At 35.4% G+C, this 22,337-nt stretch overlaps 2 protein-coding genes across 2 annotated transcripts; both read right to left on the bottom strand.

The window, feature by feature from the left end:
- Window positions 1–826: 826 nt before the first annotated feature.
- ubap1lb (ubiquitin associated protein 1-like b) lies at window positions 827–16,512 on the bottom strand. The gene is made up of 6 exons (XM_067451948.1): window positions 15,913–16,512; window positions 13,066–13,208; window positions 9,710–10,294; window positions 6,484–6,681; window positions 2,381–2,482; window positions 827–1,262 (listed from the first exon to the last, which is right to left on the bottom strand). Exons 2-6 carry the CDS (start codon window positions 13,195–13,197, stop codon window positions 1,128–1,130), a joined length of 1,152 nt encoding a protein of 383 aa, XP_067308049.1. The 5' UTR covers window positions 13,198–13,208; window positions 15,913–16,512; the 3' UTR covers window positions 827–1,127.
- Window positions 16,513–16,911: 399 nt separating this feature from the next.
- On the bottom strand, window positions 16,912–22,337 carry pdcd7 (programmed cell death 7). The gene is made up of 5 exons (XM_067451947.1): window positions 21,271–22,337; window positions 19,808–19,946; window positions 19,361–19,591; window positions 17,258–17,345; window positions 16,912–17,173 (listed from the first exon to the last, which is right to left on the bottom strand). Exons 1-5 carry the CDS (start codon window positions 22,234–22,236, stop codon window positions 17,053–17,055), a joined length of 1,545 nt encoding a protein of 514 aa, XP_067308048.1. The 5' UTR covers window positions 22,237–22,337; the 3' UTR covers window positions 16,912–17,052.

Below are 22,337 nucleotides of genomic sequence, written 5' to 3'. Positions count from 1 at the left end.
AAATAAAATCATTAGAATGATCAAAGATACATTTTATTTAAAGGTACAATTTAATTTTATAATTACAATAGTTTATTTGCCTTAATTTAACTTAATATAAATAGATAAATAATAATAAATAAAAATTTGTTTTATTTCTTATGAGTATATCATACTGCAGTTCAAATAACGATAATATAATACATGCCAAAATCTTGACCAAGTCATGCAGCCCTATACTGTAAATACTTAATTGGAAAATACATGCAGGATTGGAAAATACATGCAGGAAAACAAAAAATATTTGATCTTGTGTATGAGGTGTTGGCCAAAATTATTAGAACACTCGGCATCTGGGAGTCGTCTTATTGGGCCTGGATTTATTTTACATAGGGCCATGACCCGAAAAATTCTTCTAACTATTGCCGGAACAACCTGCGACAGAAGGAACATTGAAAATGATGAACTGGCGTCCTTAAAGTCTGGAACTCATCGAGCACATTGGGCGTCCAAATAAACTGGACAAATCTATTGTACATTCAAACGAAAGCCTTTGGCTTCAGTTGCAGAAGGCATGGGAGAACATTAGTGCTGAAGTTCTCAGAGGAAATATATTAACACTATGCCAGAGATATGTGCTGCTGTAATTGCTGCAAAAGGTGGACAAACCAAATATTAAAGTTAAAAGTGGAGAAAAACGGTACGACTCATCTGCAATTTGATGGTCAGAGCAACCATCTGCATGTTTCATGAACATTATGAAATGAAAGTAAACACACACACACACACACACACACACACACACACACACACACACACACACACCATTCTAATGCATTAAAAAGTTAATTTTATGAATTCCAAGAAAAAAAAATCCCATACTTAACATTTCTATAAATAAAGCAAATATAAATTAAACAAAAGTTTGATTACTATGAAAAACACTATAAAAATGTGTTTTTACAGTGTCATTCTCTGGTGTAGATTAGAACTGTGCTTCTCCCCAAGGCCTCAACACATCATGTCAAGAATGATGAACGAATAAATATAGTACAGCATATGATAAATAAGCAACAGCTATATGAGCTTTGTGAACAGCACAAGTCATGATCGCAGCTATAATTCACGCCATCATATCATTGACTGGATCAGGCCACACGGGTCATGAGTTCTTCCAGGGCTCGCTCTCTGTGGTTCTCATGCACAAGAAGAACTTCTTTAATGGCGTTCTGCTGGAAGCCCATTTCATTAAACTGAGCAAGAAGGTGAAGGAACTCCTCAGCCTGAAATAGAGGAACAATTAAAGGGTTACTTCATTTAAACTGGGTCATTAATGTAGTAGAAATTAATTTATTATTAAATTGACTTCTAGACTGAGAAAAGACAGCAAATGTATTTTTGTTTCCTGGGGATGATAAAAACAATTCCCAGAATGCTTCGCTGCCCTACGAGGCCACTTCCAAAGCCACCGCTACTGGATCACTTGTCCACCGCTGCATCACCCCTACCGTTGTGTTCATTTGTAAACTGAACATGTCTGTTCAATATAATGTGAGTGAGCCGAACGAGTGTCACAGCACAAAGATTACATTCATCACCAGCGCTGAGGTAATGCGGGCGCGGCATTCATTCACAGTGTGTGTTCAGTCTGGAGGGTTTTCAGTTCATGCCTTGGAAGCTTAACTTCCAAAGGAATTTATTTGAACAGTTGAACAGAACAAGAACACTCACTTTGCTCCGCATCGCTCCGGTTTACATGAATGCCCGTGGCTGCCCGAGCCAAGTGCTGTGAGTGCGATCCCACTCCCCATGGACCGGAAAATGCTGAAATAGCTCCTACTGCTGGCTTTAGTCTTCAGCCTCTGGCCAAAAAATCCTCAGATGATGCAAAATGACGATATTTGTGTCTTTGGAGGATTTCCCCAGAAATAAAATACATAAATCTCTTGTTTCAGGGGGATTGGTCATTCGAATATACTCCTGGGTTTCTACTGATAAAGCCATGTGCTAATCGCTGAAGTAACTCTATGCACACTAACGATTAAAAGTGTGGGATTGTTAAACATGTTTTTGAATTGAAGTATGAACAGTAATATTGTGGAATATTCCAATTAAAAAAAAAGTTTTCTATTTTAATATATTTGAACATTTAATTTATTCATATGATGTCAAAGCTGAATTTTCAGCATCATTACTCCAGTCTCCCATGTCACATGATCCTTCAGAAATCATTCTAATATGTCGATTTTCTCTCACAAAACATTTTTTATTATTATCAATGTTGAAAAGAGTGCTGCTTAATATTTTTGTGGAAACAAAATCCTTTTTTTTCAGGATTCGTTGAATGCTAGAAAACTTTGTTTTCATATTTTTCAAACTGTTGAATTGGCTCAATACATACCTTGGTCTCACAGTTTTGAAACATCTCGAGAGCTTCTTCAACCTGAGCTTCATCATAGCCGAGTTCACATAACCGATCACACGCCACCAGATAACTCAAGATCTGTAAGAACACAAGCAAAAATCCTTTGTACTGTATATAAACACAAAAACACAAACAGAGCACATCACTAACACCTGTTTTCATATTCTTATGGGCAGGACGGACATTATATATGGACAGACATTTCATGTTCAGGATCAGAAAATTTTGTCTGAGAGCAACTTCACAAAGATCCCTTTAACTAGGCTACAGGAATGTGATTGAAGAAAAGCCCTCTGAGATTCTCTGACACTTAATGAAAACAAGGCCAAGTTGTAATGGACTTTTAGGGAAGACTGGCTTATCCTGTAACACTAAGTAATTAGATAAACTGATCGTGTTATCAGGCACACTGTTGACGCAACAGTACGCCATCATAGATATGGACTTATGAATGATCATTACATGAATCTGAGCTATCATAAGTCATGATAAGATTCAATGTCAGGTTCAGAGTGGACTGAAAGTGGAGCGGTGTGAAGCGTGTGGATAAGAGCGGCGGAGGACCGGCTGGTCTGATTAATCTGTGCAACAAGATGAGCTTGATTGATTTAAATCTGATCATGATCATCCTTCCCACCAGTTGTCTGATGTTGTCATGCTGAGCAGACCACTGGGCAGCTGAGGATAGAGCCAAATATAAATTTATCAAGACTTGCTCCCCAGTCAGTCAACGACTTCACTGACTAATCATCACACCAGGGATTTACAGTAATCTAATGATCTAGGTAAAAATTCAAGTACGTTTTGGGCAAAGCCAAGTAAATATTGGTAACACTTTGTTGCCAATTGTTACATATATGTTACATGAACTAACTGTAGTATATTACATGCAACTAACCTAATTACGTAGTAAATACATTTTGTTAATTAATATTACTAATAACTTAAATGCATATAGTTAAACTGTAACAATGACACTAAAATAAAGTGTAACCTAAATATTTAACGACTAAAATGCTTAATATTCGGTAAACCTTATTTTTCAAAGATGTAAATAAAGATTATTAGAAAAAAATAGAAAAATTCACTTGGAATTCAATCTGTTACTTGTCATTCAATTTTAATTCATTTGTGAAATTTAAAGCATATAAATATTAAAATAATTTCAAATTAAATCCTACACATGTTTTATTTATTTATAGTTTGTATTATTATTATTATTATTATTATTATTAACCTTTTTAATAAATTAATTGAAATCAATATTAAGACAAATGAATACATTTTTGAATAAATAATTATTTAATAATTAATGTATCCATTATTAATTAAGACATCTACTAATTAAATATCGTATGCAGTCAAAAATGAATGAAGGCATCTTCATAGATAAGATGTGATCATCAGGTCCTTTTTATGAAGACCACATGTAATGTTTTGAGAGCACTTACTTTCTTTCTTTCTTTTTTGAGAGCACTATTTACTTATTTGTCCTTCTGTGTTTTGGAGTATTCTGTGTTGTGCGTTTTTGTTTTTGTATTGGATTCCATAATCATTGCACTGTAAAACAAATTTACCAACGGGTACAATAAAAGTAACCTAACCTAACCTAACGTGATGCAAATATTGAATTTGTATGGTACAAATTATTGAATCAGAGGACTGTGACAATCTATCCAATCACTTTTAAAAATGAAAACTCTTGTCATCATTTACTCACCCTCAAGTTGTCAAAATATCTTCTTTTCTGTTCAGCAGAAGAAAGATATGCATACTGGTTTAGAACAACTTGAGAACGAGTAAATTATGACAATTTTCATTTTTTGGTGAACTATCCCCTTAATATAATTATACACAGATCAATCAAGAGCGATCTTTTAATATCTCTTTAGCAGACTTCTCAGGTTGTATTTAGCTCCACTGTCACCGTACAGCCGTCAAAACACGATTTACGTTAAGTATTTTCTCATGGCCCCTTTTAAATAAATTTCAATGTAATTTTCCCACAATGCCTAACAACGTTAATGATATTGGCTTCATGCTAATGATTAAGTGTCCTCCTGAGGGAACCTTTGTAATGCTGAGAACTAGATGCTAGCACATTGTGGAAACTTCACTGGGATCTGGTGTCTATTTTTGTTGATTTTTTTTTTTTCCTCATCGTAAACAGAATCAGATAAAAGAGGATGGAACCAGATGTTTTGTTGTTGTGACACAACTGAAACACACAGGGATTAAGAATGAAACCTCTGGCAATGATTTCTGATGTTACTTAAAGGGATAGTTCACCCAAAAATGAAAATTCTGCCATCATTATGTCAACCTCAAGAATTTAACTTTTTTGGGTGAACCTTTAAGTTGTCCAGATCAATACAGAATAACTGATAGAACTAATTAAAAATGACAGAGCTGCTGATTTTCAACCAGATCTTCTTCACTGACCTGGATAAATGCCTTCAGACATTTTGTTGGGAAACTTGTAGTAGTGAACTCGATAAAGAATAGAATTTAATATCATAGACTTTAATATAATATCTAAACAAGCTCCAGATGTGAGTGACACAGAAAAGTCTACCGGTTGAATTACACCACAATAAAAATCTAAGAGACAGGTGTGTGCTGAATATTACAATATATCATTCAGAAGTTTGGGTCAGTAAGATTCTGAAGATATTTTTGAAAGAAGAACTCATGCTTGAGTAATATAAAAGTAATCAAAATTATGTAATTGCACAAATGGAAGTATGACAATTATATAGTGACATATACAGTAGATTTGATCTGCAAGTACTACTGCATAACTTAGTTATTTGTGAGAATGGTCTGGTTTTAACCAGGCTAAATTGTATGAGCACTAACACTTTTATTAGTTTTATATATTTTTTATATTTATATTTAATTGTATTCCAGTTTGTATTTTATTTTAGTCCAAACTGATTTTATTTTAAATATTTGCCAATGCAACATTTCTAATTTTCATAAAGTTTTCAATTTATTTACATTTTTTTTATTTTATATTAGATTTGTTTAAATCAGCACTGGGTAACTTTTGCTCTCAGGGTCCCCCTACAGTTGGGAAAAAATAATGTCCTCAACTACTGTCGTAAACGTTGTCATCCTACAACATGGGATGCCATCGCGGGTGCATTTGTTGACATGAATATAATTTTATGGGTTTTATTTTTTTCAAACGCCAAATAATCACGATGCTCACGTTTACAAGCCAGCGTCATTATAGTAGTCTATTGATTACCGTTTTACAGAATCTATATGATACTTCAGTTCAATGTTTGAGTGGTAGGTAATCACCATAACAAGCATGACAGCATCGGTCGGGCACGCCTCCTTCAGCTCACGTCGACGAGCAAACGCTGGTCCAATGTTGATCCTCGTCCTGCCTTTAATCCCATCACTTTTTCGTTTCCTCTTATTGCTTTCCTCCAACAAAACCTTTTCTTTCTTATTTGTCTCTGCTGCTTCGGACATGACTATATTATCTGACAAACAAAGTTGGGCTCGCACGTCCGAATTTAAGGAAGTGTTGGTGGAAGTGACGTATATGCCGTAAAGCAGTCGAATGTTGTAGTTCTTTTTGTTCTCGGGTACTACCCGAAACCCGAAGTTTAAATGTACGATTAAAAACGATACAGACCCCGTCAAGCTATGGCAGACGTGTCATTCAACCTATTGTAAGTCGATGTATCATCACAAGAGTCTTGAAAATATATTATGAAGGTTGAAAAGTTACCTAGTGCTGCTTTAAATTAACAAAAAAACAAAAAAAATCAATGACTCTTTGTTTTATAAAGGTTTCAAACCTAGGCTCAACTTATATTTATCTAAAAAAACGATTTTCAAGCATTTATGCATAAAAACTAAAAAACAATTAAGATTATTAGAAAAAAAAATGTGGTCTGTTGTGTCCAACTGGTGCATGTTCTTAACTGGTGGCAACCCAGCATGCACTTCAGTGACCTTCCCCTGTGACACACCAAGGATGTTGGAGAGAATCTTGAGCCCCAAACAAATCCCAGCTCACATTTCTCAGTGAAGCACAGTAACAGATCTCCCTCACTGACCTGCTCTGGACTTTGCTGGCCAGTTTTCTGGAGGGCGATGATGGCCGTACGGAGAGGGTAGCCGTGTTCGGTCACGGCCGCCAGCAGCTCCCTCTCTTCTGGGCTGAGAGCGGAGAGAAGCTCGACCGAAGAGTCCAGGACGGCAGCGTGGGAATTGAGTGGCCGTGATGGGGCCAAGGGGGAGGATGAACCCTGGGCCTGGAAAAAACAACAACAGTGCCTCATGGTCACAGTACCCTTGAGAGATGAGGGCAGGAAACACAATACTAAGAAAATCTAGAATGATAAACACACTTTTGGTGGTGCAAGGTTTAAACCAGACAAAAACAATGCTTTAAATATGTTCTGAAAACATTCAGATTTACTAAACAGGGCAAATTAGAGAGAGAGAGGAAAGTTCTGCAGGTGCTTTACTGACACACATTAACGAACAAACATAGCCAGATCTTTTGCATAATCTGCCAAGAGCAGTGCAAATTAGCATCTGGTTTAAGATTTTATTGAGTGTTAAATAATGGCACAAATACCAGTTGAATAGTGCAAACCTTAGTAAATCGTGTTGCATGATTCATTTAAAGGAGCACTATGTAAAAAAAAACCTGTAAAATATCCAAAAACCACTAGGCTAGTGTTATATATTTTGTTCAGTTGAGTACTTACAATATCCTAAATGTTTCCAACTTGTGAATCGTGAGAAAATTGCCATTTTAACTGTGAACCGGGACGCCTGAGGGAGTCGCCTGTCAATTGCGTCAGCTGCATTACCCTTGGTTTCCCGGATTTATTTGGCAGAAACGCTTTACTCTCACAGCAGCAATCGAGCGAATGCACGTCATAACATAATTTTCAAAACATTAATGTATTGCGTTAATCTTATTAACAATCGCTCCAGTGGCCTTGCTCAGCTCCACAACATTCGGTCCTGCTCTGCTTCATACTAAAGTAACGTTAATAACCGCATCCATCAACATGATTTCTGCCCGAGTCCTGTCCCGATTCTTTTCCGCCGGCTGTGAGGTAAAGACCACATGTCCCAAGATTCTGAGCTCAAACTTGGCGTCATCAAACTACGCCTTTGTTTTGAATAGGAGCCCTCTAGTGAACTGAAAAGTTACATAGTGCACCTTTAAATAACCTCCTCCCATACTTTTTGCACCTGAAAGGAAAACACCTACAAATGCATATGTAATAAGGTCAGCGGAAAATAACTGTCCACTTTTTTTCAGGGCAAATTTTTCAGTGTGTGTGTTTAGTAAATCCTGACAGTAATTTTTATTAAAAATAAATATAAAAAAACAGCAAGCTTTTAGTAAATCTGGCCCTTAATGTATTCAAGATATCCATTTTATCAGTATTACTTGGGAATCAATCCCATGACCTTGGTGTTGCCATTCTCTAACAGCTGAGCTACAGGGACATAAACTAAAAAAAAAAAACGGAATGAAATAAAGCCTCAAATAAATAGCTAACCATGGAATAAAACAACAGAAAAGGCCAGGAAACTTTTCTGGAAAATAAGTTTCATTCTCTAAAACTCTGAGTGTAATGAAAAACTACAAGCCCCCAGCCGTATTCAGTGCACCGTGACCATAAGCCTCGCAGGAGGTGATGTCATGGGCATTAATAAAAAGTTGGATTAGACTGTCAACAAAGGCGTAACCTTGAATCGTAGCTTTGCTGAGAAAGACATTTCCCGAGCACTTCCACTCGCTAATCCAGACGAATTTGTTGCAGCTTGGGAAGATTCCAGGAAAAGACTTAGCACTCACTATTATTAGCTAGTTCATCTTCTGAGACATTAAAGAAATGTGCACCAAAAAACACTCAGAAGTACTTTGGTTAAGTAATTCATGTCTAATATCTGAATGAATTGAGAAGCTCAGACAGTCATTTCATGAGGAGCAACGAAATACCTCGCAGACACAGTGTGATGTATCAACACAGGATTTTCAATGAATCCTTATGGAAAGTGGTGAGAAACGGACTAAATGCTTCTGGATCACCAGAAGGACTTTGATGTCTATTGCTCAAGTGATTAAAATACCTTTCTGGACTTGGCATGCCAGTTAAAGCCATTTATAGTAGGGTCTACAGATGCCTTCTAAGGGCAACTTTAATTGTGGGCTCTGGACTATTAAAAGCTTCAGTAAATTGACAACTATGAAAAGTTCTTCTTTAGACATGCAAAATATTTTGCGAATAGATTACCAAAATTAGTTGTCTGTGTTGGACTCTCTGTATTTATAGTCCTAAAGAAGAGTACAAACTGTAATTTCTGGCACATCAAAACTTATCCAAACTAACAAATCCAGTAAAGGGGATGGTTGTTTATTTAAAGTGTTTATTGCTTCAGAGCCACTAATGACCTGCTATTTGCGGTCAATTTGAACCACACCTTTTGGCATCTAGATGAACCACGTTTCTGTTTTTATTTCATTGAACTCAACTATCAACTATGCATTAGCTTGTAGTAAAATCTCTAAGCTGAGAGTAGGGTGTATCCGTATGTATCCAATGTGTCATTGATAGATAGGTGGGTACAAAATGCTGTCGCTTGAGTTTACAAAGCCACAATCACAAAAATAGTAGCCATTTTCTCTCTGAAAGATAATTAATGTTAAAGTTACTGTAAGCTATTTAATTTGGAATATAAACCTGGGCAAAAGTGCCTGCCTTTAATACTACTTAAGGTACCAAATGGTATACTTGATTTGCGATCATGTGGCCTTCATGCATCTGTGAAGTCTACAAGACCATGAGGTGACCCATTTGTAATTTCCGGTTTCAAAAAGGGAGCTCACAAGCCTTCCCTTAGCATTAACTAACTATACTCTGCAAAGTTACAAAGCAAAAAATATCAGTATGCACTGTTTCCAAAAAACCCTGAAATGCCTCGATTGTATAGTATTGTTTTCTCTTCCAGGAACGTATACATACTTTAAAAAAAAAAAAATATATATATATATATAATTATATATAATCATTTTAAAATGATATATATTATTTTTTGCACCCCAGATCTAACAGGGTTGGCTGTCAACTTGGCTCATGATGCTTTTGAGAAACGCAACCAAGAGTGTTACTGACAGACTGGGAAGAGAGGAGTTGCAACATAAGATGTTTTAGGGAATCAAGCATGAAAAACGATTATAGTAGACCCCCAAATTAAAATGAAAAACGGGCATAATAGGCCGCTTTTAAAATGAAAGATGTTAGAAAGATGTACCTTAGGGGTGTGTCTGTTGATGCATTCAGATGGCAAGCAGTTGGTGGAGCTTGCGGGAGATGCATTAGTATAGCCAGCAGAACTCTGACTCCTCTGGAGGTTCCTTCGGGATGAGTTAAGCCTGCAGAGAGAAGACTGTCTGACGTTCCCCTGACGCTGTGCAGAGAAGATGCAAGATGAAGGCAAGTTGAGGAGGTTTGATGATGCACAACTTTGCAAGTCTTTCAAGCCTGGTCCTTGTCTTGGCAAAGCAAAATCACGCCGTTTGGGCTGTGGTTCACCATCACCAAGAGCAGCCCCATCTTCTTCTGTAAATTCTTCATCTTCAGAGTCAGAAATGGTGAATTTAACCCGACCGTTCATTGCGCGGTAGTGGGCCGCGTTTAAGCTTCGGCTGCGGGGACGTGGGTTGGGTTCCCAGAAGTCACTGCTCCAGCGGCTGGCTAACCTGCTCTCCTGAGGACTGCTGAACATCATCCAGTATGGAGGACAGGTCGCCGTCAGCTCACAGGATGAGTGGGGATTGAGGGTTGGATAGCCACCCTGGAGACCTGTGAGAACCCAGTTCTCCAGGCTGAACACATACTGAAACATCAAAACACAAAAGAGACAACTTTAGGTATGAATTTCAAGTATTGTCAACTCAAGTTCCATAGTACTTTATACATTATAGATTGTTTCAAAACAGCTTTAGAGTGATAACAGGAACAAAATGCATTTAAGCTGTTGTAATGAAAGTCACTTCAGTGACTTTAATAGACATCTAAATCAATATTTTAACCTTGCAGTTTGCATGCTAGGTCTACATCAAAAATGAGCCAAATGGGAACATTAACCCTGTTCTGACTTAAATAAAAAACACCATGTATATTTAACTTGCAACCCTATTATCTATATATTAAGATATCACATTTTTTTCTTGAAATTTAAAGACCAGACATCTTTTTAAATGTTTATGACAGCATCATTCTAGACATTATAAACATTATTGAAAGAGAAACCTTCTTTTTGTTGTTTTGCATTGACCTTTGCTTTCTCGATTGGACACATTGTAAACCCGCAAGTTTGGCAAAACTCCCAAAATTTGAGGTAAACATCAAACCTTTGAATTCAAGAAATTCAATTAAATAAATAGATTTAAATGTTGTACTTGTACATTTTAATTGTGAATTTAATTAATTGTACATGTAATCTGAATTCAAATATTATTAGTAGTGCAAATGTAGCTACCTAAGTAGCTGATTCAGCAAATGCTAACTGGTAGCACAATGCTTTTATAACATTAGCATAGAATTGAAATTGCTGAAAGAGTATGACAATACAGAACTTATAACATATACCACTTAATTTTAGCATTTACTCTCCCTTTCGAGTGCCATGGCAAACATGCTGGAAAATAACCCAGTTTCGAATGAAAGTATTTGTTTAATTTGAGTTGGTCCTCAAACCAATGCATTATTTTGAGTGTTAGGGTTTACAGTGCTTAAACTACACTTACAAGTCAGTCATAATTTGTTTCCCCTTAAGACTTGGTCTAATTTGAATCCGAAAAGTCAGACTGATTGGTTAGCTTGCTGCTAGTTAAGCAGACAATTCTAAGACACAGTCTTAACATTGTGGCTGTTTATAAAACTGACCCTATAACTGTTATAGATGTCAGACACTTGTACACTTTACAGTTAAAGCTACTTGACTTGGTAAATAAATAAATCATGGCTGACTGCGCAGTTCACCGGTACCAGACCACTAGGTGTCAGTATAAAAATCAAGACCACTAACATTAAAATAAGATAAATGCGTACAAGTTTAGGTTCAACATTACAAGGGATATTTCCTCATAACTGCATAAATACTGGACTGACTAGCCCCAAGATTTGACTAAAGCATCATCTAAATATATGCTATGAGCTATTGCAATGGGAATCCCAATGAATATTGGTAACATTTGCCATTATCAGCATTATGGATCATAGAGAAGCATAAAACAGATGTGCAAAACACTCCAGCCAAATATTACACAACAATTTGCATCCGATTCAAGTCCTTAATACAAAATTAAGCATGCAATGCTCCAAGGAAGGTACACAATATTGTTCTTGGATGGCCGTGGGACATATGACTAAGAATTTACACAAACTCAAGTTCAGCACATAGCCATAAAAGGTTCACGTTAGCTTATTTCTGATAAGATTGTAAAAACCTTTGACAGCAAATACCTTGACCAAAAAACACACAAACCCTTAGGAATTTTAGGCATTTTATCCCAATGGATCTACAGTACAATTTACATTAACAATATTACATAGATTGCTGACAGCCAAGAACTCTTTTAACCCCTATTATTTAGGTTTTTGTAATCAGAGATGGAATTACACTATATTTTTGACATGGTCATGTTGACCGCACACCACCAGGATAAATTAAGAGCATACTAGAAAGTTCATATGTCAGTGTAATTAGAGAGCAATCACAGATGTGAATGGATCAGAGGTAGCAGGGATATGCTTACACCAAGTGTCTTTGTATTTTCCCATGACCTTGTTAGTAATAGTGACAGCCAGCACTCAGTGGAAATTACATTAAGTAATTATACACTGTAATCACTGGATGCTATTGGCAAATTACATTGAACCTAAAGTGGTTTATGGAAGTCACAGATGCTCCGTTGGGAATGGTCTTTAAGATCTCAGAAATACGTACAGTAGTTTAGTATTAGTAAAGAGTTCCTGTGAGAAGTGCCTCCTTTCTCTCTGTTCTGAACATCTTTAATGTGATACAGACAGCAAAAAGCACACTATTTAAAAAAAAAAAAAAAAAAACGTTTTCTTAAACACATTCATACTTTTATTAATATTTAATATTAATTAAAGAATCCTGAAGGTTCATGGTTTCCACAAAAATATTAAACAGCAATTGTTTTCAACATTATAATCAAGCAAACAATATTAAGAACTATTTATCGAGTAGCAAATCACCATATTAGAATGATTTCTGAAGGATCATGTGACACTGAAGACATGTATATACTATATAGATATCATGTAGTAATGATGCTGAAATTCGGCTTTGTATCACAGGAATACATTACATTTTGAAATATATTGAAACAAATAAATGCTCTCTTAAATTGTATACATTTTAAGATATTTCTGTTTTCACTACATTTTTTATTAAATAAATGCAGCCTTGGTGAGCACGAGACGACTTAAAAAATATTTAATAAATCATATCGACCTCAAATATAAACAGCTAGCTGAAGTAATCCCAGAAAATGCTTGGGAAAAGAATAGGTGCAATTGTTTGAAGATCCTTAAAGTGTAATAAATGTCAAGAATTAGAGACAGAAAGTATCAGACCTCAGTTTCGTGCAGTATCTTCAGGTAGTTGGGCAGAGTGATTTCTGGAGCTGTGAGGAGCTCAACCTCTTCCTTTGCATCCTCAAGGATGCCGAGAGGGATCTTGAAGGGCACCTCATCCAGACAGGACATTTCACCCAAATCTGAAAAAAGAAATTGCATGCAAATAAAGAAACATCTGAAACCAAATTGGCCAATTTCACACTGTCCACTTTTTCTAAAGAGTCGGACTTGTAACCTGAAGGTCGCGGGTTCAATTCTCAATACTGGCAGGAAACGACTGAGGAGCCAATGGTTAGAGTCTGACTTGTAACCCGAAAGTCGCTTGCTCGAGTCTCAATACCTCCAGGAAATTACTGAGGCACGAATGGTATAGAGAGTGGGACTTGTAACCGGAGGTTTGCAGGTTTGATTGTCAAACCATCTAACCCCCAAACACTCCCTGGGCAGTGAATGGCTGACCACTGATCTAGGTGTGTGTGTGTCCATGGTTCACTACTCACTGCTCTTAATGTGTGTGTGTGTGTGTGTGTGTGTGTGTGTGTGTGTGCATTAACTTGAGGACACATTCCGAGTATGGGCTGTCATACTCCACTCAACTTTCGATCAAAGTTAGTTTTTTTTTATGTTTTTGAGGGAAGTGTCATGTTCACCATGAATGCATTTAGTTGAAAAATTCAGTACAACAGTATTATTGTGAAATATTATTTAAATTAAAATAAAAACACTTTTCTATTTGAACATATAATTTATTACTGTGATTCGAAGCTGAATTTTCAGCATCATTACTCCAGTCTTCAGTGTCATATGATCCTTCAGAAATCATTCTAAAATGATGATTATGGTTAAGTTTTGCTGCTTTTAATTCATTAGTTTGGGGTAAGTATGATATTTTCTAGAAATTAATTCTTTTATTCAACAAGGATGCATTAAATTGATCAACATTGAAGTTTCAAAATATTTACATTTCATTAAGCTTTTTATTTATTAAAGAATGAAATGTAATACCTTTTATACAAAAATATTAAAAACAGTTTTCACCATTGATTCTACCACCATTATTAATAGTAGAGGACAAATAATAACTGAGCACCAAATCAGCATTGGATTTCTGATGTATCATGTGACTCAAGGCTGGAGTAATGATGCTGAAAATTCAGCTTTGAATCACAGGAATAAATTACATTTTAAAATATATTCAGAGAGAAAACAGTTATTTTAAATGGTAATACCATACTATACTAATACTATTACAAACAATGGGTAGTAACAATGCATGACAAAAACAGGAGGTTTTTTTTTTTTTTAATTCCATCTTCTTAGAAAACATCTTGTTCCTCTACGTTTGACTCAAACTTCTCTATATTTGTTTACCTGTTACCCGATAGTAAGGAGACTAGAGGATTAGGGATTAAAGATTACTGAGACTTGACCACCTGACTGTCTCAACGTCACCGCCATGTGCCATGACATATGTATATGTTTACCTGTCAGAAACCTCAGTGGGCAGAAGTGCATTTTTCTCAAGACTAGTCATGGTTCATCTGAGAGTGGTTATAGAAATGATCTGCATAAAACCTAGCCCAACAATGTTGAAAAGTAGTCTGATGTGTCCTGCACCATACGGCCTGCTGAAGCCCTTCACTGGGACAGCTGCTCAGATCTGATCCTAATATGCTGCTCCGCACCTTTTTCACCAGATGGTTTTAGATTTTTAAACTGAGAAAAGTCTTAGCAACCAGATGCTTAAGCTCTTAAGTTGTTTTCCATCGCGTGTAGGAAAGAACAATGAACAGTTCAATAGGTTGCGATAGAACAGACAGAATATACTGGGTGTGAGCGAGTAATCCGTTATAATGCTATATGAGGTCTTTTGTACAATAAAGATGAAAGATCTGGACTAGTACAATGTACTGTCCTGATACTAGAGGGCACATCTTTCAGTCAAACAGCTATTGAAACTTTTTACTTTAGTTTTTCCAAACCTGTATGAGTTTCTTCTGTTGAACACAAAGGATGTTTTGCAGAATCAAAAAATATGGCTACCGTCAACTGTCTAGTTACCAACATTTCTCAAAATATCTTGTTTTGTGTTCAACAGAAAGAAATCCATATAGCTTTGGAACAACATAAGGGTGAGTAAATGATGACAGAATTGTCATTATGTAAGTATATACAAACATATTTCACAATTCATGTAAAATGTAAACAAATAAATAATAACTATTCATTAGAAATGTGCACAATTGTACACAAAATTGTGGAGTTTTAAAATATGTACTTCTACTGTGATGCTGTAGAAAAATAAATTGTTGTAAACCTTTATTATGCTAAAATAATGATGCGGTATATTATAGTGGTTTAAAAATGTTTGTTTTATATTATATTTGAAATGTTAGATATTTCTTTAATTAGTATAAAACATTCATAAATATAAAAAAAGAAAATCATATATCAAATGTATATTATGTACACTGTAAAACAATGTTCAAAATTGTTAATTGAAGTACGTTTCACAAGAAAATATTATTTCCATCTTTTAAAAATTCATAGTTACTTCCAAAACTTTGTAATTATTACTAGCAGTCTGAGTGAAAAAAATGTCAAAATCCCACACCAAAATCTCCAGAGTAAAAACAATGACATTAAAAATAATGCATTCAACATCATTATAACATACAAAGAATTGCACATTAATTGAATAAATCATTCGTTTTTAAACAACCATCCACATTAAACTAGCATTGAGTATATAAAACATTCTTTAAAATAACACATTTTTACATATTAGCCATTTCACTAAACTCAAAACTAGATGCTAACAGAGTTTTAATAATGTTTCCTTACCCGTCTCACGAGTGTGTCTCGTCTCAGTGGTTTGATGAGGACAGTGTTATCGTCACTCTGTGTTTCTCCACTAATCCAATGGCACAACACATTGACATTGGCTGTTAACCTGAGACGCTCACACCTACAGGAAGTCAACCTGAAGCATCCACATTAAAAAAAAACATCATGGGAACACTTTATTTTACTCTTAACAAGTAAAGAATTTTGTCATGTGAAATATTACACACAGATAAGGTATCAGAAAATATTTTAATATGTTCTCATTTATAAACACCAGTCAACATGGCTGTATTAAGCAGATCAAAGGAAATCACTGTGATGTAATTTGTATTTTTGTCAAGTCAACATGTGATGTCTTTTGAATAGACAGCCAAGTAAATTGGTGAATCTCAGTCAATACCCTGTACAGTTCATACATCACCCCAAAATAAATAGTAGTTGCTCAATTGCTTTTTTTCCACATAAATTCCATAAGTTTGTGTTTAAATAATATATGTATGTGTGTGTGTACTGTGTATAATTATTATGTATATTTAAGGAATATCATGTATATTTAGGAAATGTTTGCATGTATATACTGTGTGTATACACTGTGTGTGTATATATATATATATATATATATATATATATATATATATATATAGATCTATATATATTATTTAAACATAAACATATAACTATATATATATATATGTATATATATATATATATATGAATTATAGTAGTATTTGTTCTAATGTATTTAGTAATTTAGTTTTAAGGGCATTTACATTTAATAAAAATCATATTAGAGTAATTTTGCAGCAATGGGAATCTAATCAAAATTAACACTTAAAATAATGAAAAGAAAAAATACGCAGACAAATTACAGAAAAAATATCCAAAATGACAGAAAAATATCCAAAAACATTCATGGGAACATGGGGAAAATGCACTTAACTGTTGTGAAAAGATATGTCAATGTAAAAAAAAATCTAACTGGTCCTCAAAAAAAGCTTTTCTTAATGCAAAGTATAATTTATTTGGTTTTACGGTGAAATGTTTTCATAGAATTCAACAAAATTAGCATCACTTAATCTGGCCAAACTCCAAATGTTTTTTTCCCAGATGAATGAACAGTCTTTCGGGTTAAAAGTGTCATTTCTCCAGGGCCGTGGCCCAGACGTCATCAGCCGGTTGGTCGGGCAGAACCCAGCCTTGAGGAACCGATGTACCGTCAGGGTGATCGACAGAAACCAGGAACTGATCCCACTCTCTCCTGTCAGGACAAATGCGATATGAACTTTCTTTGAGTTTTCACATTTAGTTATTTTTAGAGGTTACTTATGATTTGAAAATAAACCTTATTTGAATAAGAGCAGGAAGGGAGCGCTCAGCCTGTGTGTAGTAATCATGGAACGGTGTAAGAGGGTGATCAGGTGGCAATTCAGCTGAAGAAAAAGAGAAGAACAGAGATTACATACATGGAACTGAACACTTGAACCTAGGTCTTCCTTACTGCGCTTCAGTGTTTATGAAACAGCATTTACTGACACTATAAATAGGGGAACAAGCGCCACAGAACAAAAAGATCTACATAGGTTTATTCTGTACTATTTCAAGATGTGCTGCACTATTTATACACTGACTGTACATACAGTGAAGCACACCTTGAAATAGTACAGGGACTGAAAAACAGCTATACTGCCAACTTGTGGTGTCCTCAGAGAAAAAAAAACAATGGATTAATGATCAGGAAACTTGCTTTGGACCTGGATGTGCAGATGTCCCATAGCAGATATATTATACTTATACTCATCATGGCTGCATCTATTTTATCATAAAAGTAAAAACACTAATATTGTAAAAGATGTTTACAAATTAAAATAGCTGTTTTCTATTTTAGTATATTTAAATGTAATTTAATCCTGTGAAGCAAAAGCTGAATTTTCAGCATAGTTTCTACAGTCTTCAGTGTCACATGATCCTTCAGAAATCATTCTAATATGCTGATTTGATGCTAAGGAAACATTTAGCGCCCTATTTTAACGATCTGAGCACATGGCGCAGGTGCACTTAGGGCGTGTTTTTGTGCACTTTTGCTAGTTTAATGAGGGGGAAAAAAAACGGTCGGCATTGTCCAAAAGGGTCGTCTCTATTCTGTTAATGATTAATGGGTGTGTTTTGAGAGTCTCATCACCCCTTGCGCTCACGCCACGGTGGATTCTCTACTTACATGCTGAAAATTTGCGAGCAGAAAAGACTGATCATTTCTCCAGAGAGGAATCCTTTTATTTGTAATATTTAAAACTGTTTGTGTGCTGCTGCGTTCATGAGTGTGTAATAAGCAGAGTGTACGCACATTGTGCAAGCCACCAATAGGCGCATATTACTAATGCGCCCTTTAAAAAACACAAATTTAGTATAATAACTTTAGACCAGGTTTTGTTGGTCAATGGCACAGGTAATTTCAATTGACTCAAAAAAGAAACGCGCCAACAATCCATTTGAACACACATCGCTTTCAGACCAGCATGCCCATGGGTGCTGGACATGAAAACGATAACTGCGTCAGGCTGAAATTAGCAACTGCGAAAAACTTTTACATTGCGATTGCCGTTGCATTGTGCTGGGTGTACGATAAGGCCCTTATTATTACTAATATCAATGTTGAAAACACTGCTGTTTTAGCTGCTTAATATTTTTTTTTGTGGAAAACGCAATACACTGCCATTCAAAAGATTTTAAAAGTTTTCATTTTATTCAGCAAGAACCCATTCAATTAATCAAAAGTTATAGTAAAGTACGGTGCCCGAGAAGTGCCAAACAAATAGCAATAATGAAAACAAATTAACAAATCCAAAAACAAAACAACAAATCATAAACACAATGACAAGTCTAAAAACAAATAAAGCAGAAAACAAAATGATTCTGTGTGCTTGGGCATGGGCATTTTCCCCATATCTGGAATTTTAAGGGCATTAACTGCAGTAATAATTCTACATGCAGCATCTCAAGGTGTTTTTGTCAGTTTTTTTGCAAAGTGTATTAAACTTAATAACGTCAGCTTGAACATCGTTAAAACAAATATTATCGTATTATTAGCTCTAATATTTACACATTCATACGCAAATCTACTTTCTACTGCAGAGGCCTGCTGTATTTTCTGCATGTCTTGATTGACAGATGTCTCGTCCAATCAGTGGTAAGTATTCCACTCACAAAATACACCTCCATTCTCTGGTTTGTCTGACTTGTGGTTGTCTCTTCTGACTTTTCGGAATTGTGTTTACAATTTTTTTTTTTCGTCATTTGTTTTTATAATGGTTATTTGTTTTGCAATTCTTGGCCACCGTAGTAAAGACATTTATTTCAAAAACATGAAAAAATAAAATAAATAAGGATTCCAAAAACTTTAATTTGTCTGTCTGTCCTTCTATCGGTCTATCCTCAACCCCAGTATTACCTCCAAACAGCATTGCGTCCACCTCTCGTTTCTTCTGGAAGAGCTTCTCTTTTTCTTTCTTCAGTCGTTTCTCGCGGTCTCGTTTGCGTTCCTCCTCCTGCTCTCCCTCCAGCATGACTCTCAGAGCTTTCTCCTCTGCTGCGTACACAGCCGTGCGTTTACAGATCAGACTCCTCAAACGCTCCAAGTGACCCTCAAATATGTCATCACTCGCTTTTCCTGGAAACATGCCTGTTATAATAGGAGATGAAAGGAAATTAAGCATTAAAGATGAAGTAATCAGTTTAACAAACAGAAACAACTAAAAGTAAGCAAAACCTTGACTGATTTCTCCAAAAGTTGTTAACTAACTATATGTTTATACAAACCATAATCTGCCAAGATCAATTTCCCAGGGATAACTTTTACATTAAAACATGCAAACAAAATCTTATTTTTATGCTTTACCTTTCCTTGACGCAGCCTCTTTCCTGAGTTTCCTGAGTTTTTCCAGGGACTTGAGGATGTCCAGCATTCTTTTGGAATCTGCTTGTTTCTTTCGGACCTCTGAGAGAACAGCATCTGCGGCCATTTTCAACTCTTTCTCCTGGACAACAATAAAATAATTAGATCAGGCATTACTGGATGACAAACTCACAAATGTTCAAACAGTCAAGGAAATTCACATAATATTGAATTATAAAGCCTCACTAGAGAAATAAACATCAAAAACTAAAATTAGTCAAAATATTAGAGGCGTCAAATAGCTATTTTACAGAAACAGGTAATTAAGAAACGCAATTTCTAGTGATCTATTAGTTAAAGAAATATTAATAAAGACTAGCAGGAGGCATTTTGTCCGCATGACAATAATGGCAACATCCATTTATACCAAAATAAAGTAGAGAAATTATTTAAAATGCACAATATATTTTATTTATGTTCTATTAACTGAGACATTGTGATAAAATAATACTACTTGCCTAATGTTTTAAAATATTTTTAACAATAATATTATTTATATAATAGTATAATTTTAGCAATTGATTAATGCTATATAAAACAGAATTTAATAAATCATATATATATATATATACATATATATATATATATATATATACACATATATATATATATATATATATATATATATACACACACATATATATATATATATATATATATATATATATATATATATATATATATATATATATATATATATATATATTTTTTTTTTTTTTTTTTTTTTTTTTGATAAAAGAAAAGTACTTAAAATTATTTTTAACAATAATAATATGTATATAATAGTTTACATTTATAAATTAATTTTTAAATTATCTTTACAACTGTTTTAATTATCCTTGTTTTTAATTTTACACATGGTATTTTTTTCTCATGCATATTTTACCACTATTTTAATTAATTTCTATGTAAAGCACTTTGAATTGCCATTGCTTGGGTATGAAATGTGCTATACAAATAACAAATAAACTTACCTTGCCTAATTATTTCTTATTTATTAATTAATAACAAAACGATTAATATAGCATAATACTAATTCATCTTAAGTATAATATTTTGTAATATAATATATTACATAACAATATTTTATGGGACAGATTTATGAATTTCTTTCTTCACAAAATAAAGATATTTTGAAAAATATAGGAACCAAACAGTTGACGGCCACTGACTAACTTACCATATAATGAAAATAATAATAATTATATTATTAAAGTCCATGGGGTCCATCAACTGTTTGGTTACCCATATTAAAAAAAATCATTAAGGTTTGGGTTGAGTAAATGATGAGGGTGAGTAAATGATAAAATAAATATATGAAGACGCAATACATAACGGATAAACAAAACTGGGAGTGTAGCGCCCCCTACTGGAAGACACTGATATAATGTGTCAGTTTTCCTTACTCTGTTCTTCTCCTCCACTTCTTGAATGCGTTTCATCTGCCATTTATCAACCACCGCCTCTCGTTCAGCACGTCTAGCCTCCTGTTCCAGCTTTTCCTCCTTTTGTTCAATCTTTCTTCTCCTCATCCTGGCTCTCTTCTTGTTTATCTGCAGTAACTTCCTCTTGATGCCGCTGACACAGTCCGGCTCCTTCAGCTCCGCCAGGCTCTCCTGAATGTTGTTCTTTAGTTCTGCTGCTTTTTCGAGCGCATCAGTCCAAACATCTTCATTCTCCAAATTATCCTTCAGCATCTGACACACGATATTTAACTCAGACAGCATTTTAGCAGTGCCATACAGCTTTTCTTTAAACTGAGAGATCGATGGGTTGGATTCGGTTTGTTTTGGTGCATTGGGTTTACGGATTCTCGAAAGCAAGAGACTTTGAATCCACTGCTCATCTCTGAACCTCTGCTTTGACTCCTCATCAGAAGCTGACATTTGACTGCTGTTTAGGTTGTCATCTAGCCAGGATCTATTCGCAGACTGGTCGGTAAATGAGTAATTGTGGCGGTTGGAGGTGTACATATGAGCTGAATTATCCGGCCTGACGTTGGACTGATAAGATGGTGGTGCTGGATTTGCAAATTGTTGTTGATTTGGTGTGAATTGTCCCCTGAAATTATGTTCGGCTGGATTCCACTGGTTCTGGCACCAGGGTGGAGTTGGGTTCTCATTGTGTTGTGGAGGTTCAAAGGGGCCTGGAGGTGGTCTGCTCGGGTCGAAGGGTGGAAATTGGGACCAGTGATGCTGTACTGGCGGTGGTGGAAGTCGATACATGTTCCATGCCTGTCCCGCTGGAGCTGGAGGAGGCATCGGTGGTGGTCCTGTGCCTCCTCCTGCATAAACAGCGCCGTCTGGACACGCAGGAGCATTGAAAGGAGGAGGCGGAGCGCCCATATATCCGAACTGCTGAGAGTTATCCATTATTTCACGCTAAGCGGGGGCTTCTGAAGCGCGCAGTTGTGAGGATAAGTCCAGAGAACAGCGTATAACCCCATAACCGGAAGTTATGGAGAAAGAATTTC

Source organism: Pseudorasbora parva, chromosome 1, assembly GCF_024679245.1.
Source record: "Pseudorasbora parva isolate DD20220531a chromosome 1, ASM2467924v1, whole genome shotgun sequence".
Classification (NCBI taxonomy): Eukaryota; Metazoa; Chordata; class Actinopteri; order Cypriniformes; family Gobionidae; genus Pseudorasbora; species Pseudorasbora parva.
The sequence above is the reverse complement of the archived record's forward strand: the minus strand, read 5'-3'. Positions and strand labels throughout refer to the sequence as shown.

Bases quoted from the DNA above. Each gene is read 5' to 3' on its own strand.
- ubap1lb (XM_067451948.1), bottom strand. From the start codon at position 13,197: ATGTCCTGTCTGGATGAGGTGCCCTTCAAGATCCCTCTCGGCATCCTT. The intron at 2,483-6,483 runs GTCAGTGAGGGA...GTGTTCTTACAG, and splicing joins GCCAGCAAAGTCCAGAGCAG to ATCTTGAGTTATCTGGTGGC. The intron at 1,263-2,380 runs GTATGTATTGAG...CCTCTATTTCAG, and splicing joins TTCAAAACTGTGAGACCAAG to GCTGAGGAGTTCCTTCACCT.
- pdcd7 (XM_067451947.1), bottom strand. From the start codon at position 22,236: ATGGATAACTCTCAGCAGTTCGGATATATGGGCGCTCCGCCTCCTCCT. The intron at 19,947-21,270 runs GTAAGGAAAACT...ATTGTTGTCCAG, and splicing joins AAGTGGAGGAGAAGAACAGA to GAGAAAGAGTTGAAAATGGC. The intron at 17,346-19,360 runs GTAATACTGGGG...CTTTTTCTTCAG, and splicing joins GGACGCAATGCTGTTTGGAG to CTGAATTGCCACCTGATCAC.